General features: G+C 31.3%; 1 protein-coding gene across 1 annotated transcript; it reads left to right on the forward strand.

The window, feature by feature from the left end:
• Nucleotides 1-2,401: 2,401 nt before the first annotated feature.
• LOC134688274 (T-complex protein 1 subunit theta-like) lies at nt 2,402-23,066 on the forward strand. Its single transcript, XM_063548821.1, has 16 exons — nt 2,402-2,512; nt 6,847-6,937; nt 7,386-7,597; nt 8,177-8,246; nt 10,616-10,744; nt 11,234-11,295; nt 12,450-12,587; nt 12,840-12,911; nt 13,536-13,709; nt 14,165-14,252; nt 15,367-15,482; nt 16,590-16,661; nt 17,537-17,629; nt 18,206-18,277; nt 21,386-21,505; nt 22,402-23,066. Exons 1-16 carry the CDS (start codon nt 2,453-2,455, stop codon nt 22,465-22,467), a joined length of 1,635 nt encoding a protein of 544 aa, XP_063404891.1. The 5' UTR covers nt 2,402-2,452; the 3' UTR covers nt 22,468-23,066.
• Nucleotides 23,067-23,359: the final 293 nt, after the last annotated feature.

The following is a 23,359-nucleotide window of genomic DNA, read 5'->3' on the forward strand; positions in this document are numbered from 1 at the left end:
TGATAAAACAAAAATACGTGGCAAATTTACTTTACTTTCCATTTAACTAATTATCCATTTTTGTGTTCTCTCCCAAAAAAATGTAGTAATAAAGCAAAGTTTTGATTAGAAAAATAATCAATCAAATATTTTTCTTTAATTTTTCTTGCCAAGCAATAAAACCTTTCAATGTCTTTTATTGAATGAAGAGTCTCACATATTAAAAACATCATTGTTTTGCATAATAAAAATGACGAGGGTGCTTTTCATTAATGTGCACTACCATGTTCAAATCCATGATTTGCTGAAATTTAAAGCAACCAAGTATAAATATTTTTCTCGTTAGAAATTCACATAACAATACAAGGTTAAAATTCCATCAAATTTTTGACAAGTCTGATTAATTTAGCTTTTGATCAGTACACATGTATCATTCGAGCGGCTTGCAAACCAGATTTTCCTGTCAAATAACATCCAGTCCTTAAGGTTATCTTTCGTCTTAAACATAGATTGCTGACATCACATGGAATCTATGTTGACAACTATAAAATACACCTTGCATGATAAAGGTCTGCTCCTTTATATGACCATGTTTTACACTAGTCATGTTGGGGTATATCTAGCTTTTCGGTGTGAGCCAAGGCATCATATTGAAGGTCGTACCGTTTGACCTATAATTGATAACTTTTTATTCTTCTTTTTTATAGTACACAAATACAACATTGACCTTCTAGATATGCACAGAAAACTAGATCGTTACAAGAGTCTTCGTCTATTTTAATAGTATTGAAGAAAATGATTTTTCTAAATTGTATTCTACAAATACCATGCGACAAATTCTGTGACAAATAGGGGTCGAAATAGGGGCGCCTTGCATATTGTGAAACACTTAACCAATCGATCCAAAATAAATAATCTTTTGGTGTTGCTACTTGAACTATATGTCAAGACGAGCGTCACTATGCTTCCCATCTCTCTATAGTCCAGTCAACAAAAGAAACGATACATGCAAGGCAAAATATTTTCCATATATAATGAGATTGAACACACTGCACCCGGATGGAGGTTAATGATTGTCATATTGGCATCATATTTACAGAGGGTTATTTTCCCATAAAAAAACATTGATTAATGGCAAAAAACGCAACAACAAAAAAATTGGGATTTTTGTAAAATCGAAAATCGTATTTTCACCCAAAAACGCAAAAAACGATTTTAGAACTTATATAAACTTTCAAACTTAAACATGGTTTGTTTCACTTTCTTATCGTTGTTTTCACAAAGAACATCGAAATAAATATGTATAAAACAATTTCGCATGTAAAATTTATATAGTCAGGGGCGGATGCAGGAATTTTCGAAAGGGGGGTGCTAACCCAGGGCAAAGGGGGGGTGCAAAACATATGTCCCGATACAAATGCATTGATCGGCAAAAATAAAGGGGGGTGCGCACCCCCGGAACCCCCCCCCCCCCCCCCCCCCCCCCTCTGGATCCGCCACTGATAGTGCTACTAAATAACGTACTGCGCATAAGCTAATACGGACTAGCTGTCTTATTACTAATTTTAATTGTGCATGTGTGTAGTGTAAAATGTGAATGGTGTATTAACTGTATTCATGTAGGTTATAAAAATTCTAACAGCTTTATATCTGAAATACAGCAAATAAGAAGATGTGGTATGATTGCCAATGAGACAATTCTCGATCAGGGACCAAAGGAGGCATTAAAGGATCAACTATAGGTCACCGTACAGTATTCAATAATAAGCTGTTTTCAGTTTAGGCAATGGGTAATGGGAACACCAATTGCATCTTTAGTAAATCCGAGAAGTAATAATCCTGTCTGTCTGTCTGTCTGTCTGTCTGTCTGTCTGTCTGTCTGTCTGTCTGTCTGTCTGTCTGTCTGTCTGTCTGTCTGTCTGTCTTGAGGATATTGATTTTTTATTTATATTTTATACATTATTCTATCATGAGAAGTCACAGATCAAGTTTGAATTTTGTGCAGAGTAATGGTTCTTTGACCTTGAAAATTCACTAAAATAATAACACTTTTATTCGTCATGCTTGAAGATACTAACTTGAATTTTGTAATATAGTTAACAACATGACAAGTTATATATCTGAAGGAAGAAATTTGTTTCAAATACAATGAAAAACGATAGGGGGCTATGCAATGCGGCTCACTCATAGAAAGCAAGCTACCTTAATTGATTGTTCGTTCATATAAAATATACTTTTGCACCTTTTTATTCTAGAGCTATTCTTTTTTATGCTCATTGTTCTTTATTCGCTATTTTCTTAGATTTGCTGCTTACAAGAGTATTCCCGGATACCGAAATGATGAGAGGAAATGGTCATATTCGGTTATTACTCATTATACTGACGATTCGACTGACTTAGAAAAAATGAAATTAACACTTCCCTACAAAGGAACTAAAGCACTCTGGGAAGACAACACTCAACAGATTGAAACATGGCGATGCACGTTCCTAAGGCACCGGGCTTTGCCCAAATGTTAAAAGAAGGTGCTAAGGTGAATTTTAGTTTGACATGAAATTAAATGCTTTATACATATAATTCTATCTGATATTCCTCGCTTGACTTTCAAACGTAGCTCACACTAAAGTAAAGTTACTACAGGCAAACACATGTGGTTTCCATGCTTCTTTTATTTAGAATGATCTGGAATGTTCTTATGACAAATCGAAAATGAGATGAATTTCACATGTATCTTTTCAAATATAACCAAATTTATTAGTTGCAATCAAAGTTCTTTGTCTTAATCGAAACAGAAGTCAAATAAGTTCAAAAGTTGCAAAATAAAAAAAAGGGGGATGGAGAGAATGGTTTGTAGTGTATGGCAACGAAATCATTGACATCCATGTATTAACTTAAAGATTATATTCTAGTGAAAAGGTTAGAGGAAAATGCTCACATATGACTCCCACAAGAAGGGGCCTGGTCCCGTCATTCCCCCCCAAAAAAAATCTTAATTTTCCAACAAAAGAACTTGGGAGGGGGGCCTTAATACATCTCTGAACAAATTTTAACACTATTCAGGATTATTTTTCAAATGAGTCAACATGCTTTTGATATAGGCATTTGGTGTTATTGACAACATTCCATACTGAAGCAGGCAAATAATAAAATTTGTTAAATTATAAATTTGAAATGTCTAAGTTAAACAGTCCATTTTTATTGATTAATTAAAAAAAATATAAAGAATGCAATTTGATGGTCATATGTCCACCTGTAATACATAAGTATGTCTAATATTTCTATTCAAATGTTTGTTTTAATGCTACTCACGGTATCTAAAATTAAAACATTAATGAGAATACAATCTTCAACAATAGATGATTAATAAGTAATGGACCTAGTCTGGTTGGGGTAAAACTAGGAGATTACATAAAGATCTGTTTTCAACACTTGTTTTAGCTGTATGGGTTGGTAAATATTATTTCAGAACCCACCTAAATTTTTCATTTCCTTAGTTGCATTTAAATCATGAATTTTTACACCCACTATAAACATTATACAGTACGGGTAGGGACTTATTTTTATGGATGTCTTAATCCGTCTAGTCGGATATGAATATTCTGACATTTTTATGGTAGGTAGTATGGTCATTAATCAACAAATCCAGGTGTGATTGGCAATATATTTGTCCTTTCATCTTAATCCGTGCTGCTAGAATTACGGTTCACTGATTTCAGAATCAGGTTACCTGTAATTTTAACCTCAGTCACTTTATTGATTACATCGTTTTTGACATAAAATATTTTTACAGGTGAAGTACTGGAGAAAACTTTGTTCTAATAAAAATAGCCTATTTTTTTAATTAGGGTTTTTATATTTCAACTGCTATTTATTTTCTAATTTGTTCCTCAAAATTATTTTTGTTCTATGTTCTTTGTTGTTTATTTTTTTTTTTTTTTTTGTATCTGTTTCTTATTTGTTTGCATACAATTTCAAACATAAATATTTTTACATGTATTCTATTTCTGGAAGCTTACGGTTATTTTTGTTTTACTCGTAAATCCATAGGCAGAATGCTGTCTCCAGGGTTAGTTTGAAGCGGCCACATACAAAATATTTCTATAATATGCATCTGCATTAGGGGGTAGGGGGTAAATAGGGTCCGGATCTCGAAATCCCGGGCTTAAAAACACGAAGTCCTAAGGTCCCGAATTTAAATAAATCAAAATCCCGACATCGCGAAAAAAAGAATTCCCAGATCCCGAAAGTGTTAATCCCGAAATCCCGAACTTAAATTAATTGCGTAATATTAATTTACGCACAATCCATGTAAAAAAGGAAACTTGTATGTTATATATTTTTACCAGCAATTTGTTAAGAAAAAATTGCCGTGAAAAGATAATTCCATGATACACATATTAGTGATCAACAGCGTGTGCACGTGGTTGAACTTTAACTTGACTCCACTCACAATATTATTGAATGCTAATAAAAGATGTTAAAGATCGATTTTGTCCACTGCACAAGATTTTTATATGGCGGGAAATGTTGTAACAGTAAACTCAGGTGACCTTACTGAACGACCGTGGGAAAATCCATTTATGATTAAATTTGATGTGGAATGATTGACAGTATTGTGCGTTAGTTTTGAGGCTCTTGATCGATTGACCAGAATAGAAATTTAATCGATTTACATACATGTAAATTAAAAATCAAAACAAGATTTAGTCTTCTTTAACTATTTTTTGTTTTATTTTTATCAGTCATTTCTCGGATTCCCATTTAAATATTCTACTTTGGAGAACTCCTTTAAACTTCGGAAATAATACAACATCGATTTAAAAATTCGTACGGACTGCGCGAGCTTTAGAATGACTAGAAGTACGACGAAAAAGTAAAGACAGCTGATCATGACTAGTACGATAAGCCTTCAATCCCATTGGGGTATAAATGTGCATTTATTCAATGAACTAATAAGGTTAAATTTTGATTTTCGTGTATCGATTCGTAAAATATAATTATAATAAAAACTCCGGCGATTTTCATAAAAGAGTCGAGACATGAAAAAAGAAAGGCAATATCTCGATTGTCAACAATTGTTTGTTAAATAAAAAATAGGAATCGAAATATGATCACGGCGTTATAAATATTGTATTTAAGGAAACCAATTGTTTGACTTTCAGAGAGATAAACAGGAAATATGTCAAAATAGAAAGCACAAGTGATCTGTCTGACCAAAATGTTTTACTTGCGAGAAATGATTGACAGGTGTGAATTGATGTAGAGGCTCCGACGGGGAAAGTTGTATCAAAAGGAAAATAACTTTATTCACAATGCCTATACATATTTTATAAATACGATATGTTGGCCTTATACTTAAAATTGTGTTTCTAATAATAACATATAAAGGAACAGGACATTAAAAGGGGGAAATAATATAACCATCAATGAAAACTCGTATAATTTACGGGATTGATGTCTCAACAATTTGATTTAAACTTCGATTGAAAATAGTCTTGGTTGTTATTAGGCTTATTATTTTGAATTAGATGAAATATTTACGGTTTACAAATACAAATGCAAATACGAAATAGTTTATTGGCACAAAACTATTATAATAATTGGCAACACAATATATTGTTAAAAATCGTCTTTATTTCATTTTCAAATTATAAAAAAAAAAAAATCCCACATTCATGATATTTAATTTTAATTTTAATTCTAAATATTTAATTTTTAATTTAAATTCTTATATTTAATTTTAATTTCAATTCTTTCTCTTTGAATACAAAACAATATTTTACAGTTATCTATTCTCCATAAATACAAATATATCTGTACAGGTAAAATTTAATTCTAATCAAGCTGGTACAGATTGATTTACGACCTTCCACTTGGATATTGCACAGCAGGTGTTTATTACTCCAGGACAACTGTCCGACCAGTCTGACATCTAGACGGATTAAGGCTTCCATAAAAATTAGTCCCTACCTGTACTGTACATTTTGAACATGTTGAAAATATAATATGAAAATGATTTTTTCTTTCTTTCTTATTTGTTATTCTTGTTGTTCTTGCATTACTTTTGAAATTGAAAATAGTATAAGTACCCACAAAAAATACAGAGATAATTATATTGACTTTGTTTTCTGTAATACTGCTAAATGTATTCATCATATATGTGGTTTTTAGCTTGATTCTAACCAATGCTTATATTCCAAATATATATGTATATGCCGCTATTATTGTTGTTACCAATTATGTAAATCAATTGTATCTGATTTTATGCCCTTTATGGGCCCTGTAATTTGGAAAATAAAAATATTCTATTCACCTTATCACATGACCAAGTGTGACAAACATAATGTCCTTAAAAGGAATTGACCTTGCTAACATATAGTAAAGAAACAAGACAATTTTTTATTTAAGTCTCACCTCTTCTAAAACATTTACATAATGTTAAAGTTTCACATATAAAACAAGAGCCACCCTAAAAAGAATTATGAGAAACATCTGTCTTCAAAATAAAAACTTGAAAGAGTTCTCTAGGTATCAGTTTGCTAACTTAATACTAAAACTCTTTCAAGCATACATTTTTGTACATGTATAAACATGTCCCAAATGATCTAAGACTACACCATATTAATATGCTTCAAAGTAGCATGTAAATTCTTGTAACGGCTGAAACTGGAGTTAATTTATTTCCTATTGGTAATTCTTTGTTTAGATATGTATTACTGTTATGTTTTGCTGCTTGTATTACTTATACTGATTTACATGTATAGTATGTAAAACTCCATTTCTCAAATAATTACACCATTTTAAATTTTCCATGATATTGAATAAGAGAAACAGCCTGTTTATTTATTTTTGATGTATTTTTTGCAGCACTACAGTGGGCTAGATGAAGCTGTTTACAGAAATATTGATGCCTGCAAGGAACTAGCTGCAACTACTGCATCAGCTTATGGACCACTTGGTAAGTGTCTAAAGCAAGCTGTCTATGAACTCCTTTGCATATAAATTGATCATAGTTTCTCCGAAGCACATATTCTTGTATGGAATGGAGATGTTAAATATTATGCTTTGTGTTGGGGGAAGTACTGCACTCTGCCAGTTGCAGATCCCTTGTAGGACTTGTTCTATGTGGTGACCAGGGTAAAGTAGTCCCTTTCCTGCCTGTCGCTCTTGTTTTTTGACTGAGAACTTAAAATGATTGTATGATGTTGACCTACTGATACCTTAGAATGGCAATTTTTCTAACATGGCCTAAAATAAGTTTAATATTATGGTTCTTTGGTGAAATTAAAGAAACTATAAGTAATAAATCAAGTTTATTAGGTGTGTGGAATGGTTGCTTCTAGAACACTGAAATTATACAAAGAATAAAAACCAAATTTACATGATCATTCTCTAATTCTTTTCAGGCCAGAATAAAATGGTCATCAACCACATAGAGAAGCTGTTTGTGACAAATGATGCTGCCACTATTTTACGTGAACTGGAAGTCCAGCATCCTGCTGCAAAGATGATTGTGTTGGCATGCCAACAGCAAGAACAGGAAGTTGGAGATGGAACCAATTTTGTCATGGTTTTTACTGGGGCTTTATTAGAACATGCTGAATCCTTACTGAGAATGGTATGTAAATTGTGTAATTTCAATTAATTCTAGACTTTTTAAAAGTGATTATGTTAAGTTAATTGCAACTTTTTTTCATGATGGAATCATGGCTGGCTGACTTTCAAACAAAATGTTCAAAATTTACCTAAAAGTTTCATTTCATTTTACCAGATGCATGCAATGAAGAGAGTTTCTTCTTTAGGGTCATCCTTACTGGAGATGTTCTTCTCAATCTTGCCTTTATTGACCAGCCATTCAGAAAAAAATTGTGGAAATTTTCTTTTCTTAATGCATATATTTTCTATTTATTATGGGAATTCGAACAATTCATCAATGTTTTTTCTTGATTTAACTTCAAAAATGGAATTTATGATTAAATTATAAGGAATCAGTGTTATCTTTTTTGTCTGTTTGAAATATCCTCAAAAATGTGGTGCACCATTTTAAATAAAGTGCTTCAGGGGTTATTCAGTGAGCATCTATAACATATATAATGTTATCATCATAATCATAGATAGAAAAAATATTTACAGTCATTTCTAAAATTATAAGAAAGATCTGTAATTTATGATATATCCTTGTTTGTTATCTTGGCAGGGTTTATCTGTTACTGAAGTCACAGAAGGTTATGAGTTGGCCTGTAAAAAAGCTTTGGATGTTCTTCCAAGTAAGTTTGTTAAACAAATTGTCAACACAGCCATTCAAAAATTAAACAATAAACGTCTGTTTATAAACCTTATACCTCTGATTATTGATAAATATAAGTCTCATTCAGAGAAAAATAAATAACCTTATAAGTTGCTGCAATCTGCAAGACATTTTCCTGAACTTTTACATTTTTATACGACCGCAAATTTTGAAAAAAATTTCGTCGTATATTGCTATCACGTTGGCGTCGTCGTCTTTTAGTTTTCGCACTCTAACTTTAGTAAAAGTGAATAGAAATCTATGAAATTTTAACACAAGGTTTATGACCATAAAAGGAAGGCTGGTATTGATTTTGGGAGTTTTGGTCCCAACATTTTAGGAATTAGGGGCCAAAAAGGGCCCAAATAAGCATTTTCTTGGTTTTCGCACTATAACTTTAGTTTAAGTTAATAGAAATCTATGAAATTTTGACACAAGGTTTATGACCACAAAAGAAAGGTTGGGATTGATTTTGGGAGTTTTGGTTTCAACAGTTTAGGAATTAGGGGCCAAAAAAGGGCCCAAATAAGCATTATTCTTGGTTTTCGCACAATAACTTTAGTTAAAGTGAATAGAAATCAATGAAATTTAAACACAATGTTTATGACCACAAAAGGAAGGTTGGTATTGATTTTGGGAGTTTCGGTCCCAACAGTTTAGGAATTAGGGGCCAAAAAGGGACCCAAATAAGCATTTTTCTTGGTTTTCGAACCATAGCTTTAGTATAAGTAAATAGAAATCTATGAAATTTAAACATAAGGTTTATGACTATAAATGGAAGGTTGGTATTGATTTTGGGAGTTTTGGTCCCAACAGTTAAGGTAAAAGGGGCCCAAAGGGTCCAAAATTAAACTTTGTTTGATTTCATCAAAATTGAATAATTGGGGTTCTTTAATATGCCGAATCTAACTGTGTATGTAGATTCTTAATTTTTGGTCCCGTTTTCAAATTGGTCTACATTAAGGTCCAAAGGGTCCAAAATTAAACTTAGTTTGATTTTAACAAAAATTGAAACCTTGGGGTTCTTTGATATGCTGAATCTAAAAATGTACTTAGATTTTTGATTATTGGCCCAGTTTTCAAGTTGGCCCAAATCGAGGTCCAAAATTAAACATTGTTTGATTTCATCAAAAATTGAATAATTGGGGTTCTTTGATATGCCAAATCTAACTGTGTATGTAGATTCTTAATTTTTGGCCCAGTTTTAAAATTGGTCTAAATTAAAGTGCAAAGGGTCCAAAATTAAACTAAGTTTGATTTTAACAAAATTCTTGGGCCTCTTTGATATGCTATATCTAAACATGTACTTAGATTTTTGATTATGGGCCCAGTTTTCAAGTTTGTCCAAATCAGGATCTAAAATTATTATATTAAGTATTGTGCAATAGCAAGTCTTTTCAATTGCACAGTATTGTGCAATGGCAAGAAATATCTAATTTCACAATATTGTGAAATAGCAAATTTTTTTTTAATTAAGAGTTATCTTTCTTTGTCCAGTATAGTAAGCAAGAAATATCTGCAAGATTTTTTTTTAATTGGAGTTATCTTTCTTTGTCCAGAATCAACTTAAATCTTTGTTATATACAATCTACAATGTATATTCACTTTTTACTACCAACTGATAAATTTAAATAATCTTTACCATTCAGTGATAACAAGCAGTTTTTTTTACATCTTAATATTTTATGATGTATTTAAATGAGTAGTAATTGTTGCAAACTCCATTAGAATATTTTAATTGAAATTAGTTTTGGAATAAGGGAAAGGGGGATGTGAATAAAAAATTGGGTTCAATTTTTCTCATTTGAAATTTCATAAATAAAAAGAAAATTTCTTCAAACATTTTTTTGAGAGGATTAATATTCAACAGCATAGTGAATTGCTCTAAGAGAAAACAAAAATTTTAAGTTCATTTGAATACATTCATTCTGTGTCAGAAACCTATGCTGTGTCAACTATTTAATCACAATCCAAATTTAGAGTGGAATCCAGCTTGAATGTTGTGTCCATACTTGCCCCAACCGTTCAGGGTTCAACCTCTGCGGTCGTATAAAGCTACGCCCTGCGGAGCATCTGGTTCTTAAATAAAAAAAGCTTTATTGTATAATTTAAACCATTTTACCAGTTTATCAAGCACAAGTAAGTTTTTGGCAAGTATTGATACAAAAGGAGTTGACAAAGAAATGAAAATTCACACATACAATTGTAAATATCCAGTTTAGAGTCTACTATCCTCATTTCAAATCACTTAGAAAAGGACTCCATCTTCAGTTTATATACTTTGGATGATGTTGATGTATATATTAATAGTTAACAAGGTTTTAATGATGTTCATTATTTAATTTATAGGTTTAGTCTGTGGTGAACTGAAGAATCTACGAATTAAGGAAGATGTATATAAGACTATCCGAACATCAGTAATGAGTAAACAGTATGGAAATGAAGATTTTCTAGCTAATCTTATAACAGATGCTTGTAGTAAGTAATCATTTCAGCTTGAAATGGATACAGTAATATTTTGTGGCGTTCAATTTATATAGAAGCTTGCAAATAACACTTTTTGTTTCAATTTGTATTTTCTGAAAACTGATGAGAAGTTTCTTGATTGATGATGTATGGAGCAAAATTTCAGTCAATTAAAAAGAATTTGTTTTAATCTACATATTGATGTTTTATATATACCTTTCAGTATTTTTAAATATATTTTTGAATGGAAAAACAGGATTATTTTTCTTGTGAATCGTATACTCACTGGAATTAGGATCAAAGAAAGAAAATACAGAGACCCTACTTTTGCAATTGCTTTTGAATTTACAGTTGCCTTACTAAAATGCTTCATAGGAACGCTAATACTTTTTCTAAAACAAAGTGTTTCAGATACTATAACTTCAGAATTTTTTGTAATGTTTTTATTTTTTATAAAGAATATTGGAAAAGATTATAAAATGTATTGTTTTTGTATTTCAGTATCAATACTCTCAGGAAAATCAACATTTAATGTAGATAACATCAGAGTCAGTAAGATTTTGGTAAGTATAACGGCAAGGACATTAGAAGTGGACATTCTTGGGTCTATATTTAATAAAGCTTGTAGTGTTTGTATATTAAAACATGGAAGAACTTTACAGCAGATTTCAGTGAGTATGAAGCTATAGATAAAATCGTTGGTTAGCTTGCTTGTTAGCTGAACCGTGAAGTCATTGTTAGGTTAGGTTAACTACCCTCCTTTAATAGTAGACTAGCCCTACAGATAACCAATCTATCTCTCTGTAGGACTAAGCTACTTTAAAAGGGGGGTAGTATACCTTACCTATCAATGACTTCACGGTTCAGCTAACAAGCAAGCTAACCAAAGCTATTACCATTAGCTACATACTGACTGAAATCTGCTGTAAAAGGAAATAATTCTCTTCCTATATGATAAACTTTCATATCAATAAGACTATCAAAGGAAATAATTCTCTTCCTATATGATAAACTTTCATATCAATAAGACTATCAAAGGAAATAATTCTCTTCCTATCTGATAAACTTTCATATCAATAAGACTATCAAAGTAAACCATTTTTACCATAAATCATTTTATGTCTGTTTTGATGTAGCAAAAAATCAACACTCACAGTGTTGCTTACTTAAACAGTCTTTTCAAGCATTTAGACGGGATAAACTGCATATATAATTTCTACCTTGTCCGTAAATAATATTATTAGTTAGATATGGTAAATATTATTTCTATATTTTCATAGTAAAATTACTTTATAAGAAGATAAATAGAGTTTGAAATAGTGATTATTTTGTTCCAAATTTTATGTATCAATGAAACATTGACTAAATTATTCCATTTTATATAATTGTAGCTCAGTTTAATATAAATTTGGTAAAATCTGACCTACAAAATACACAATTTTGGTGTTATTACTAAAAGTTATGTATGGTCTAATCAACTTTATAGTTTAAATGATTCTTACATGTTCACTGATTAAGGGAGGCAACTCTGTATTTTTGTTTAAAACCAAATCATACAATCACATATCTGCCTTGGGCCTTTCCATTTAAACATACATTAGTGACAGATAAAGAAAACTGAGGGGGGGGGAATCATAGATTTAATGGTTTCCTAAATTTCTATATTTGAATTTAAGGACTGTGGTATATTTTATGAGTTTCTGTATTTGAATTTTAGGGCTGTGGTATCAACCAGTCTGAGGTAGTCCAAGGTATGGTGTTTAAACGTTACGTTGAAGGCGATGTTACCAAGGCAAACAACTGTAAAATAGCTGTTTATTCATGTCCATTAGACTCTCTACAAACTGAAACAAAGGTAAATCTTCTACCTGTTTAACAACTTACCTTTATAACTATTGATTATGGTCATAGAGTTTACTTTTTGTTTAATTTTCATGATAATGTCAAAACAAAATATACATATCAACTGAACTAAAAAAAATCCTCAATACTTTTAAATCTCAATATATGAGATGTTTTCATACAGTTTGTTGCAATTGTTTTTGAACTTGATTGAGACTTAATAAAAATATAACGAAATAGTTGTAATAATTTTTTATTTTTGTAGGGAACAGTCATCATCAAATCTGCTGATGAATTAATGAACTACAGTAAAGGTGAAGAAAATCAAATAGAGGCAGTAAGTATAGTTATTCTCTCATCATGCTCATGATTTTAGTTCAACTTGGTCTTAGTATTTTCTACTGGATGTTTGGCAATTGTTTGTGACATTGTTAGTTTTATCCCTGGGAGAGACAGACCAGACATTGAAATTTGTATAAGCTGCTTCCATACTATTCATGCTGTATTTGGAGAAAGAACAAAGACTGTTTTGCTTAGATTAAGAAAATGCAACATTTCTACCATTAAGAGCTGTTACCTTATTTTATAGCTTGTTCAAAATATGTGTGAGTCTCAGGGGCGGATCCAGCTATTTTAAAAAGGAGGGGTTCCTTACCCAGGTCAAAAAGGGGGGGGGTCCAATTACATGTCCCCATTCAAATGCATTGATCGTTCAAAAAAAGGGGGGTTAAAAAAAAGGGACCCCCCCCTCTGGATCTGCGCACAAGTCTAGTTTTGATCATATGCCATTAGTATATTATTGCCCTGAACATACAATCAATGTTTGCCAGTAGAAATTATGCTACTATGTGTCAATTGCTATTTTTCTTGCAGAAAGCAATATTAAGTCACCCTATTAATGATGTTTTGACTAGGTTTGATATCTTTCAAGCATTCATTATTTTATATTTACACTTTTCAGCAAATAAAATCCATATCCGATGCTGGTTGCTCCGTAATTGTTTCTGGTGGTAAAGTAGGAGAATTATGTCAACATTACTGTAATAAATATAAAATAATGGTTGTACGACTCATGTCCAAGTGGGATCTCAGGAGGCTGTGTCGATCTGTAGGAGCAACACCTTTACCTAGAATAGTAAGTATATCTTTCACAACATATTTGATACTGAGATGGTTATGTTCTTGGTATTGCAGCAGACTGTATTAGTCTATTGGGTTGACATCTTTAGATAGTTACATTATATCATCCTGAGGCATTTTATAGATGACTAAAATCTTTGCAGCTATGCAATTATTATAGCTTATAATTAATCTATGATTTTTCTGTATTAAAAAAAAGTGTTATGACCCTTAACTTCATCCAATCATCTTCTGATATCACGGTCAACCACATGTTTTTTTTTAAATGGATGAAAAAACTAGAAAGGGAAAAGTTGTCAGAGAATTAAGGAAAATAGTTTAAACCACATACTTAAGCAGAGTTTTGTGATAATGTATAATTTGAATGATCTCCACTAGATGCCATACCAACAAGGGCTGGTTGATATAAAATTGATATCATATGTTTAAACATATGTGATATATTTTCAGACAGCACCAACAGCAACTGAGGCTGGTCACTGTGATCGTGTATATGTAGATGAAATAGGTGACACTTCTGTTATTATCTTTAAACAAGGTAAGAATATGTGTATGACATAAATTGCAATTGCATAATTATGCAATAGGAATGTTTTGAAAGAAATTGACATATGTGCTTACACTTTCAAGAGGGATCATCATTATTCATATGCTTAACCAATTAGGAAAAAAGATAACTTTTATGGATTTACACATAAAATTGGAAATGGGGAATGGGTCAAAGAGACAACAACCCGACCATGGAACAGAAAACCGTAGAAGGTCACCAACAGGTCTTCAATACAGCGAGAAATTCTCGTATCCTTAGGCTCTTTCAGCTGGCCCCTAAACAAATATATATATTAGTTCAGTGATAATGAACTCCAAATTGTACACAAGAAACTAAAATTAAAAATAAAACAAGACTAACAGAGGCCAGAGGCTCCTGATTTGGGACAGCCGCAAAAATGCGGTGAGTTTAAACATTGTTTATGAGATCTCAATCCTCCTCCTTTACCTCTAGCCAATGTAGAAAAGTGAACGCATAACAATACGCACACTAAAATTCAGTTCAAGAGAAGTCTGGGTCTGATGTCAGAAGATGTAACCAAAGAAAATAAACAAAATGACAATAATACATAAATAACAACAGACTACTAGCAGTAAACTGACATGCCAGCTCTAGACTTCAATTGAACTGATTGAAAGATTACGTTTTCATCATATGAATATCAGGCACAATCCTTCCGGTTAGGGGTTTAGTATCATACCATCATAACATATATGAGAAGAACATAACACATTTCATGCCAACAACTGAATTTAAAATAAATGTGTTTAGTTCTGATGCAAAGACCATATAAGTGAATCAATATTAACACCAAAATATGCAATCTTTAATGACCTGACAACAGTATCGTAACATACATGCCCTAAATATTTTTGAGTTGTTTGCCACTGAACATTTACCAGACAAAAATCAATGTTAATATTTGTGATTTGAGATAAAATGGATAAGATTTGAAAAACGGTAAATGTTTTTTTTTTTTTCCAAATAAGATATATTTGATGATAATTTTCATGTGTTATACTCAGATATTCAGCAATACTCAAGTAATTGTAAACATTAATTTTTCATAAGATTTGTCATGATAACATAATTTGAATTATAGACAAAGAAGAAAGTGCTATAGCTACCATAGTAATTAGAGGTTCTACAGATAATATTATAGATGATGTAGAAAGAGCAGTAGATGACGGCATTAATACATTCAAAGCTCTTACTAAGGTAAATATACTAGATTATCTCAAAGATAATAATGGGTTTTATAGTAGTTGATGCCACTACACTTTAATAATAATGTATTTTATTTTAGTGTACATACCATAATATCTTTAAGTTAATTATTGGTTAGTCATTAATGACTAAAATACATATAAATCTGTTGCTAAGGTTTGTGAAGAGACCATGTTTTTGAATATCTTCCCTAGTTGGTATTTTTACAATGCCAATGCATTAAATTCGTTTATTTGTTTAAAGTGTTTAAAACCATTAAAGGAGGGTGTGGGTATTATTCTTGCTTTCAAATTTCATATGATTGGGGAAAATTGGCAAACATCATTTTAATATAGTATTTTATAGTTGATAATCAGGTTGTAGATAAAGACATCAAAACTTCCAATGTACTAATATATGGGCTCAGTCGGATAGAAATCCACCTTATATAGGAGATATCAATATATATGTTATCGATTTTGGCTTGAAATAAAATCTCTAGCAAAAGTCAGTAACTGTTTGCAATTGTGTTGTGTTAAAAACCCTATAAAACAGACCAAACATCATCTTTTATTTGTCTTGGAACATGTTAAATGTTCCTAAACCAATCAAAGTTGTGTGTATGCATGCACATTACATGTGCATTTGCAGAAGGTCAATTTCTATCCGACGCAGCTAATATAATAATTCTCCTTTCAACATTGTAAACATGAATAAAAATTATTTTGGGGTTTACATCAATTAGTCAACTTACCACCAGAAAAATACTTCTAGATAGCTGATATGTTTACAATAAACATGTATACTGTGGATTCATTTATTTTCGTGGGTACCATCTTTCGTGGATTAAGAAAAACTTACATTTTTTGGGATATCTAATTTCGTGGTTTTGCAGAACTTTGCCAGAAGTCTGCTTTCAAGCCTATAGAACATTTGTTATTCGTTGAACATTTAAATTTGTGGTTGATCTGTACCCAAGAAGTCCACGAAAATTAGTATCTAACGAATAATAGTGAATCCACAGCATACCATATGTCAGACTCTTAATCATTGATTTTAAATACAAAGACTGCAATGTTCACATGTGCAAGTGATATTTAACAAATAATTCTTTTACAGAATGGAAAACTCTTACCAGGAGCTGGAGCAACAGAAATAGAACTGGCAAAACAAATAACAACTTATGGAGAGGTAGGATAATGGAAATATATATAAAGATAAGGATATGTCGTATGATTGCCAATGTTACATCTATTGTTGAAGTGGATGTAAGCAATTATAGGCCACCATAAGGCCTTCAACACTAAGAAAAACTCATGGAATAGTCAGCTACAAAATTCTGCAACATACAAAAATAAAACTATTTCTAACAGTTATGAAATTGTTCTTGATTCTGTATGTAAACAAGGACTAAGCATTTCATTCAAAATACTATTGATATGGTAAAGTAAATGTGTGTATTTGCATTAAGATGACATTTCAAAACTAGTGTCCAATGTTGAAACTGGAACAAAAGTTGTATGCGTCGACAATGGTAGATAGTATATCTACCATTGTCGACGCATACAACTTTTATTTTAAGCCAGTTGTTCTTATGAAATCATTGGCATTATTTTTATGCCCTAGTTATGAGCATTATGTTTTCTGGTCTGTGCGTCCATTTGGATGTTGTTTTTTTTTGTAATTCTGTCTGTCCCACTATAGGTTAAAGTATCAACTTGAAACTTGGTACACATGTTCCTTGTGATTTGATCTTTCTTATTGTAATGCCAAATCAGATATTTTACCAATTTCCCGATCCACTGAACATAGAAAGTGATAGTGCTATTGGGGCATCCGTGTACTATGGATACTTTCTTGTTGTTATATAACATTAACCTACCTTGCTGAAAAGGTTTCGTTAAAGTTGCATAAATTGCTCACTTGATTGGTAATCAAATTTCAAAAAAAAGAAAGAGGTTATCAAATTTCAAAAAAAAAAGAAAGATGACACAATTACAGTATCTGTAGTTTTATTCTCAACGATTTGTTTTGCACTGCTAGTTCATATTATTTTGTTTTTCCAGGGTGAACCAGGATTAGAACAGTATGCTATTAAGAAGTTTGCTGAATCTTTAGAAAATTTACCAAGAGCTATTGCTGAAAATGCAGGAGCTAAGGTTAGTGTTAAGTTAATATTCACTATGCAGTGTTCTTCATGTAGGATTTTATATTAAATAAATGCTTAAATGGATCTCTGATATGATTTGAAATAACTACTTACATTTTGGAATTAATGCTGTCAATAAACAACTTTGGATTTTTATCAATATGGAGAGAGAAAAAAAGTGGTTAAAAAATATCACAGAATTTAGAAAAAAAGGCAATGCCATGAAAGCTAAAAGCATTGAAATGTTGACTTTATTGACATATTTTGTTATAACTTAAAGCTGAAAAAGATGATAGTTCTCAGCCTATAGAATTTAAATGTTTTAAAAAATGTAAAATTTAAACCTCAACTTTCATCAAAAATAGTGTATCTAATGCTCAATAAATCCAAAAAGTGTAAAGAAGTAATCTTGATATTTTATTTAAAAAAAGATCAGCTTATATATTTCCGAATATATCATGAATTTTTAGCACAGGAAACATTGGTTAATAAAATGTAAGTTACTGCTTATTTTGTATTGGAAGAAAAGTACATCTCACAGAAACAAAAGAGTAATGGTTTTAAATTTTTGTTTCATTTAATTTAGGCAACTGAAGTATTATCTAGATTATATGCTGCTCACCATGAAGGAAAGAAAAATGCTGGCCTTGATATTGAGGTAAAGAAAGTTATAACTAAGGAAATTTATAATATTTTTAACAGGATATTAAAATTCACAAATTATTGAGATCAAGAAATGTATCCAAATTTCTTTTAGTGTAATTAAATTGATAACTGAAACAGGGAATGTGCCCAAGAGTCTATATGCTGACCTAGGAGTAAAAAAACAGCAGAAGGATCCCAATGGGTCTTGAACACAGCGAGAAAATTTAATTTGATATTTAGATTTTTCATTTTATAAACAACTTGAATTTTTAACCGGATTTTTGTGACAAAAATGTCGGTTTTTGATTTGGGGATGTACGGAGGGCGACAACCAAATGTTGTCCGTGCATTTACTCATGAATCGCTCAACCATTGCTTTTAAAATTTTAATATGTTGTTAATGACAACAAAATGAAGGTCAAGTTCAATAATGAAGATTTTGCATTTTACCGTTCAGAAGTTATGGTTCTTAGAAGATTGAAAAATGGCATTTCCAGTCGTGTCTGTGCATTTACCCATGAACTGTTTAACCAAAGCTTCCCAAATTTTAATATTTTTATACGACCGCAAATTTTGAAAAAATTTTCGTCGTATATTGCTATCACGTTGGCGTCGTCGTCGTCGTCGTCCGAATACTTTTAGTTTTCGCACTCTAACTTTAATAAAAGTGAATAGAAATCTATGAAATTTTAACACAAGGTTTATGACCATAAAAGGAAGGCTGGTATTGATTTTGGGAGTTTTGGTCCCAACATTTTAGGAATTAGGGGCCAAAAAGGGCCCAAATAAGCATTTTCTTGGTTTTCGCACTATAACTTTAGTTTAAGTTAATAGAAATCTATGAAATTTTGACACAAGGTTTATGACCACAAAAGAAAGGTTGGGATTGATTTTGGGAGTTTTGGTTTCAACAGTTTAGGAATTAGGGGCCAAAAAAGGGCCCAAATAAGCATTATTCTTGGTTTTCGCACAATAACTTTAGTTAAAGTAAATAGAAATCAATGAAATTTAAACACAATGTTTATGACCACAAAAGGAAGGTTGGTATTGATTTTGGGAGTTTCGGTCCCAACAGTTTAGGAATTAGGGGCCAAAAAGGGACCCAAATAAGCATTTTTCTTGGTTTTCACACCATAGCGTTAGTATAAGTAAATAGAAATCTACGAAATTTAAACACAAGGTTTATGACTATAAAAGGAAGGTTGGTATTGATTTTGGGAGTTTTGGTCCCAACAGTTAAGGAAAAAGGGGCCCAAAGGGTCCAAAATTAAACTTTGTTTGATTTCATCAAAATTGAATAATTGGGGTTCTTTAATATGCCGAATCTAACTGTGTATGTAGATTCTTAATTTTTGGTCCCGTTTTCAAATTGGTCTACATTAAGGTCCAAAGGGTCCAAAATTAAACTTAGTTTGATTTTAACAAAAATTGAAACCTTGGGGTTCTTTGATATGCTGAATCTAAAAATGTACTTAGATTTTTGATTATTGGTCCAGTTTTCAAGTTGGCCCAAATGAGGTCCAAAATTAAACATTGTTTGATTTCATCAAAAATTGAATAATTGGGGTTCTTTGATATGCCAAATCTAACTGTGTATGTAGATTCTTAATTTTTGGTCCAGTTTTAAAATTGGTCTAAATTAAAGTGCAAAGGGTCCAAAATTAAACTAAGTTTGATTTTAACAAAAATTAAATTCTTGGGCCTCTTTGATATGCTGAATCTAAACATGTACTTAGATTTTTGATTATGGGCCCAGTTTTCAAGTTGGTCCAAATCAGGATCTAAAATTATTATATCAAGTATTGTGCAATAGCAAGTCTTTTCAATTGCACAGTATTGTGCAATGGCAAGAAATATCCAATTTCACAATATTGTGAAATAGCAAATTTTTTTTTTAATTAGAGTTATCTTTCTTTGTCCAAAATAGTAAGCAAGAAATATCTTATTGCAAGATTTTTTTTTAATTGGAGTTATCTTTCTTTGTCCAGAATCAACTTAAATCTTTGTTATATACAATATACAATGTATATTCACTTTTTCTACCAACCGATAAATTTAAATAATCTTTACCATTCAGTGATAACAAGCAGTTTTTTTACATCTTAATATTTTATGATGTATTTAAATGAGTAGTAATTGTTGCAAACTTCATTAGAATATTTTAATTGAAATTAGTTTTGGAATAAGGGAAAGGGGGATGTGAATAAAAAATTGGGTTCAATTTTTCTCATTTGAAATTTCATAAATAAAAAGAAAATTTCTTCAAACATTTTTTTGAGAGGATTAATATTCAACAGCATAGTGAATTGCTCTAAGAGAAAACAAAAATTTTTAAGTTCATTTGAATACATTCATTCTGTGTCAGAAACCTATGCTGTGTCAACTATTTAATCACAATCCAAATTTAGAGCGGCATCCAGCTTGAATGTTGTGTCCATACTTGCCCCAACCGTTCAGGGTTCAACTTCTGCGGTCGTATAAAGCTACGCCCTGCGGAGCATCTGGTTTTACTGATGACAAAATGGCGGTCAAGTTCAATAATGACGATTTTGACTTTTACCGTTCAGGAGTTATGGTTCTTGAAAGATTGAAAAATGACTATTCCAGTCGTGTCCGTGCATTTACTCATGAACTGTTCAACCAAAGCTTTTCAAATTTTAATATGTTGTTACTGATGACAAAATGGAGGTCAAGTTCAATAATGTTGATTTTGACTTTTACCCTTCAAGAGTTATGGTTCTAAAAAGATGGAAAAATGGCGTTTCCATTCATGTTGTTGCGTTTACTCATGAACCATTCAACCTAAGCATTTCAAATTTTAATATGTTGATACTGATGACAAAATTGAGGTCAAATATGATATTGACAATTTTCACTTTCACCGTTCATCAGTTATGGTTCTTGTGATATTGACAGGACACAACTAAATGTTAATAAATCCGGTTTGCTGTCGTTGTGACAGCCTCTTGTTTTAATATTGGCAGGGATGTCTTCATTCTGTTTTGTGAATAACTGGATGTGAAATATTCAAGAGCAGGACATCAATAATGCACAAAAAAATGTTTACATTTTAATTAAAGCAAAGCCTTTGAGTCTTTACATGTTTCTGTTGTTATTTCAGACACAAGGTGTTGGTATCAAGGATTCTACAGAGATGAAACTGGTAGATTTATACCTCAATAAGTACTGGGGATTAAAGTTTGCAACACAAGCAGCATGTACTATCCTAACAGTAGATCAGGTAAATTTATTATCTCCCTTACACAAGCAACATGTACTATCCTAACAGTAGATCAGGTAAATTTATTATCTCCCTTACACAAGCAGCATGTACTATCCTAACAGTAGATCAGGTAAATTTATTATCTCCCTTACACAAGCAGCATGTACTATCCTAACAGTAGATCAGGTAAATTTATTATCTCCCTTACTCAAGCAGCATGAACTATCCTAACCACTAAGGGTCACTTATACATATCTTTCCTTAAATAAAAAAAAACCATGTTCTATCCTAACAGCAGACCAGTTAGATTTATTATCTCCCTTACAAAAGCAGAATGTAAAAGCAGGCAAATTTATTATCTCCCTTACCCAAGCAGCATGTGCTGTCCTAACCACTAAAGGTCACTAATGCATATCTGCCTTAAACAAGCAGCTAGTCCTATCCCAATCATAAAGCAGGTAAATTTATTATCTCCCTTACACAAGCAGCATGCACAATCCTTACCACTAAGGGTCACTTATGCATATCTCCGTTAAACAAACAGCATATACTATCCTTACAGTAGGTTAGGTTAAATTTATTATCTCACCTATTCTTAGTGACTTCCATAGGTACAATATATGTTTTAATAAATCAGCCTTAGATGAATTGACTTTTAATTATATAGATAATTTGTGAAGTTACAATGTTGTAAACAATAATAAAGAACAAATTTTACAGAACGTCGCTTTATTCTTGCCTGCAAAATTTTATATTTTTATTTTGTAAGTTGAAGATTCAAATTTCATTTTTGTTTTAGAAATTATATTTGTAAAAAAGTTTTGTATTCTCCCTATGTGTTATCATTCTTGAAATTGTATAAATGGAAAGTCAATTAAATTTCAGTTATGAAATGAATGCATTGTTTATTTTAGATTATAATGGCTAAAGCTGCTGGAGGACCTAAACCAAAGGAGAACAAGGATTGGGATGAGGATTAATCGGATTACAAGATTTAGCGTGGTGTTCCTAATTATGTGTCTCGCTTTCAGAACAAATTTAAATTATTCAAAGACGGAAGGAAATAGCAGATGTGTTCAGTTTTCATTTCAAATCATCAGATCTGTAAAAACTATTACAATATTGACATTACCATGAAACTATTTCATTTTGTCTGAATATCATGTAATTATTCATCATTTAATGAATATTACATGCTTCAATATTTCTCTTTGTGGGCATTTATCTTTTGCTCATTTTTGTTTTTCATGTTTTTGTCTATTGTGAAAAAAATATCTGAATGGGTGGAAATATATTTTCTAGCAGTTGATTAAAGTAGAATTTATCAAGAACGATCTAATCAAAGCAAGAAAATATATCATGAGAATAATGGTAATACTGTACTCGTACCTTATGCATTTCCACTTTAAATTTTATTTTTCTGTTTCAATAGTGCTTACATGATTCATTAAGAGCAATGTTCTGTTTAACATCTGCATATTTGTTTTGTTTTGAATGATTTCATAAATCCCTTTTTTTTTTATGTCTAAAGTGTCATTTTGTAAATTATTTATAACAAAAATAAAAATTATACACATTAGTATGTATAGTTTGTATTCTTTTTATACGACCGCAAATTTTGAAAAAATTTTCGTCGTATATTGCTATCACGTTGGCGTCGTCGTCGTCCGAATACTTTTAGTTTTCGCACTCTAACTTTAGTAAAAGTGAATAGAAATCTATGAAATTTTAACACAAGGTTTATGACCATAAAAGGAAGGCTGGTATTGATTTTGGGAGTTTTGGTCCCAACATTTTAGGAATTAGGGGCCAAAAAGGGTCCAAATAAGCATTTTCTTGGTTTTCGCACTATAACTTTAGTTTAAGTTAATA

The sequence above is a fragment of the Mytilus trossulus genome, chromosome 10 (genome assembly GCF_036588685.1).
Source record: "Mytilus trossulus isolate FHL-02 chromosome 10, PNRI_Mtr1.1.1.hap1, whole genome shotgun sequence".
Taxonomy (NCBI): Eukaryota; Metazoa; Mollusca; class Bivalvia; order Mytilida; family Mytilidae; genus Mytilus; species Mytilus trossulus.

What these genes read in the sequence shown, in the direction of transcription:
- LOC134688274 (XM_063548821.1), top strand. Translation starts at nt 2,453, where the DNA reads ATGGCGATGCACGTTCCTAAGGCACCGGGCTTTGCCCAAATGTTAAAA. An exon ending in TCAGAGTCAGTAAGATTTTG is followed by an intron (nt 11,296 to 12,449) that starts GTAAGTATAACG and finishes TTTGAATTTTAG; the next exon opens with GGCTGTGGTATCAACCAGTC. An exon ending in TGTTATTATCTTTAAACAAG is followed by an intron (nt 14,253 to 15,366) that starts GTAAGAATATGT and finishes TTTGAATTATAG; the next exon opens with ACAAAGAAGAAAGTGCTATA.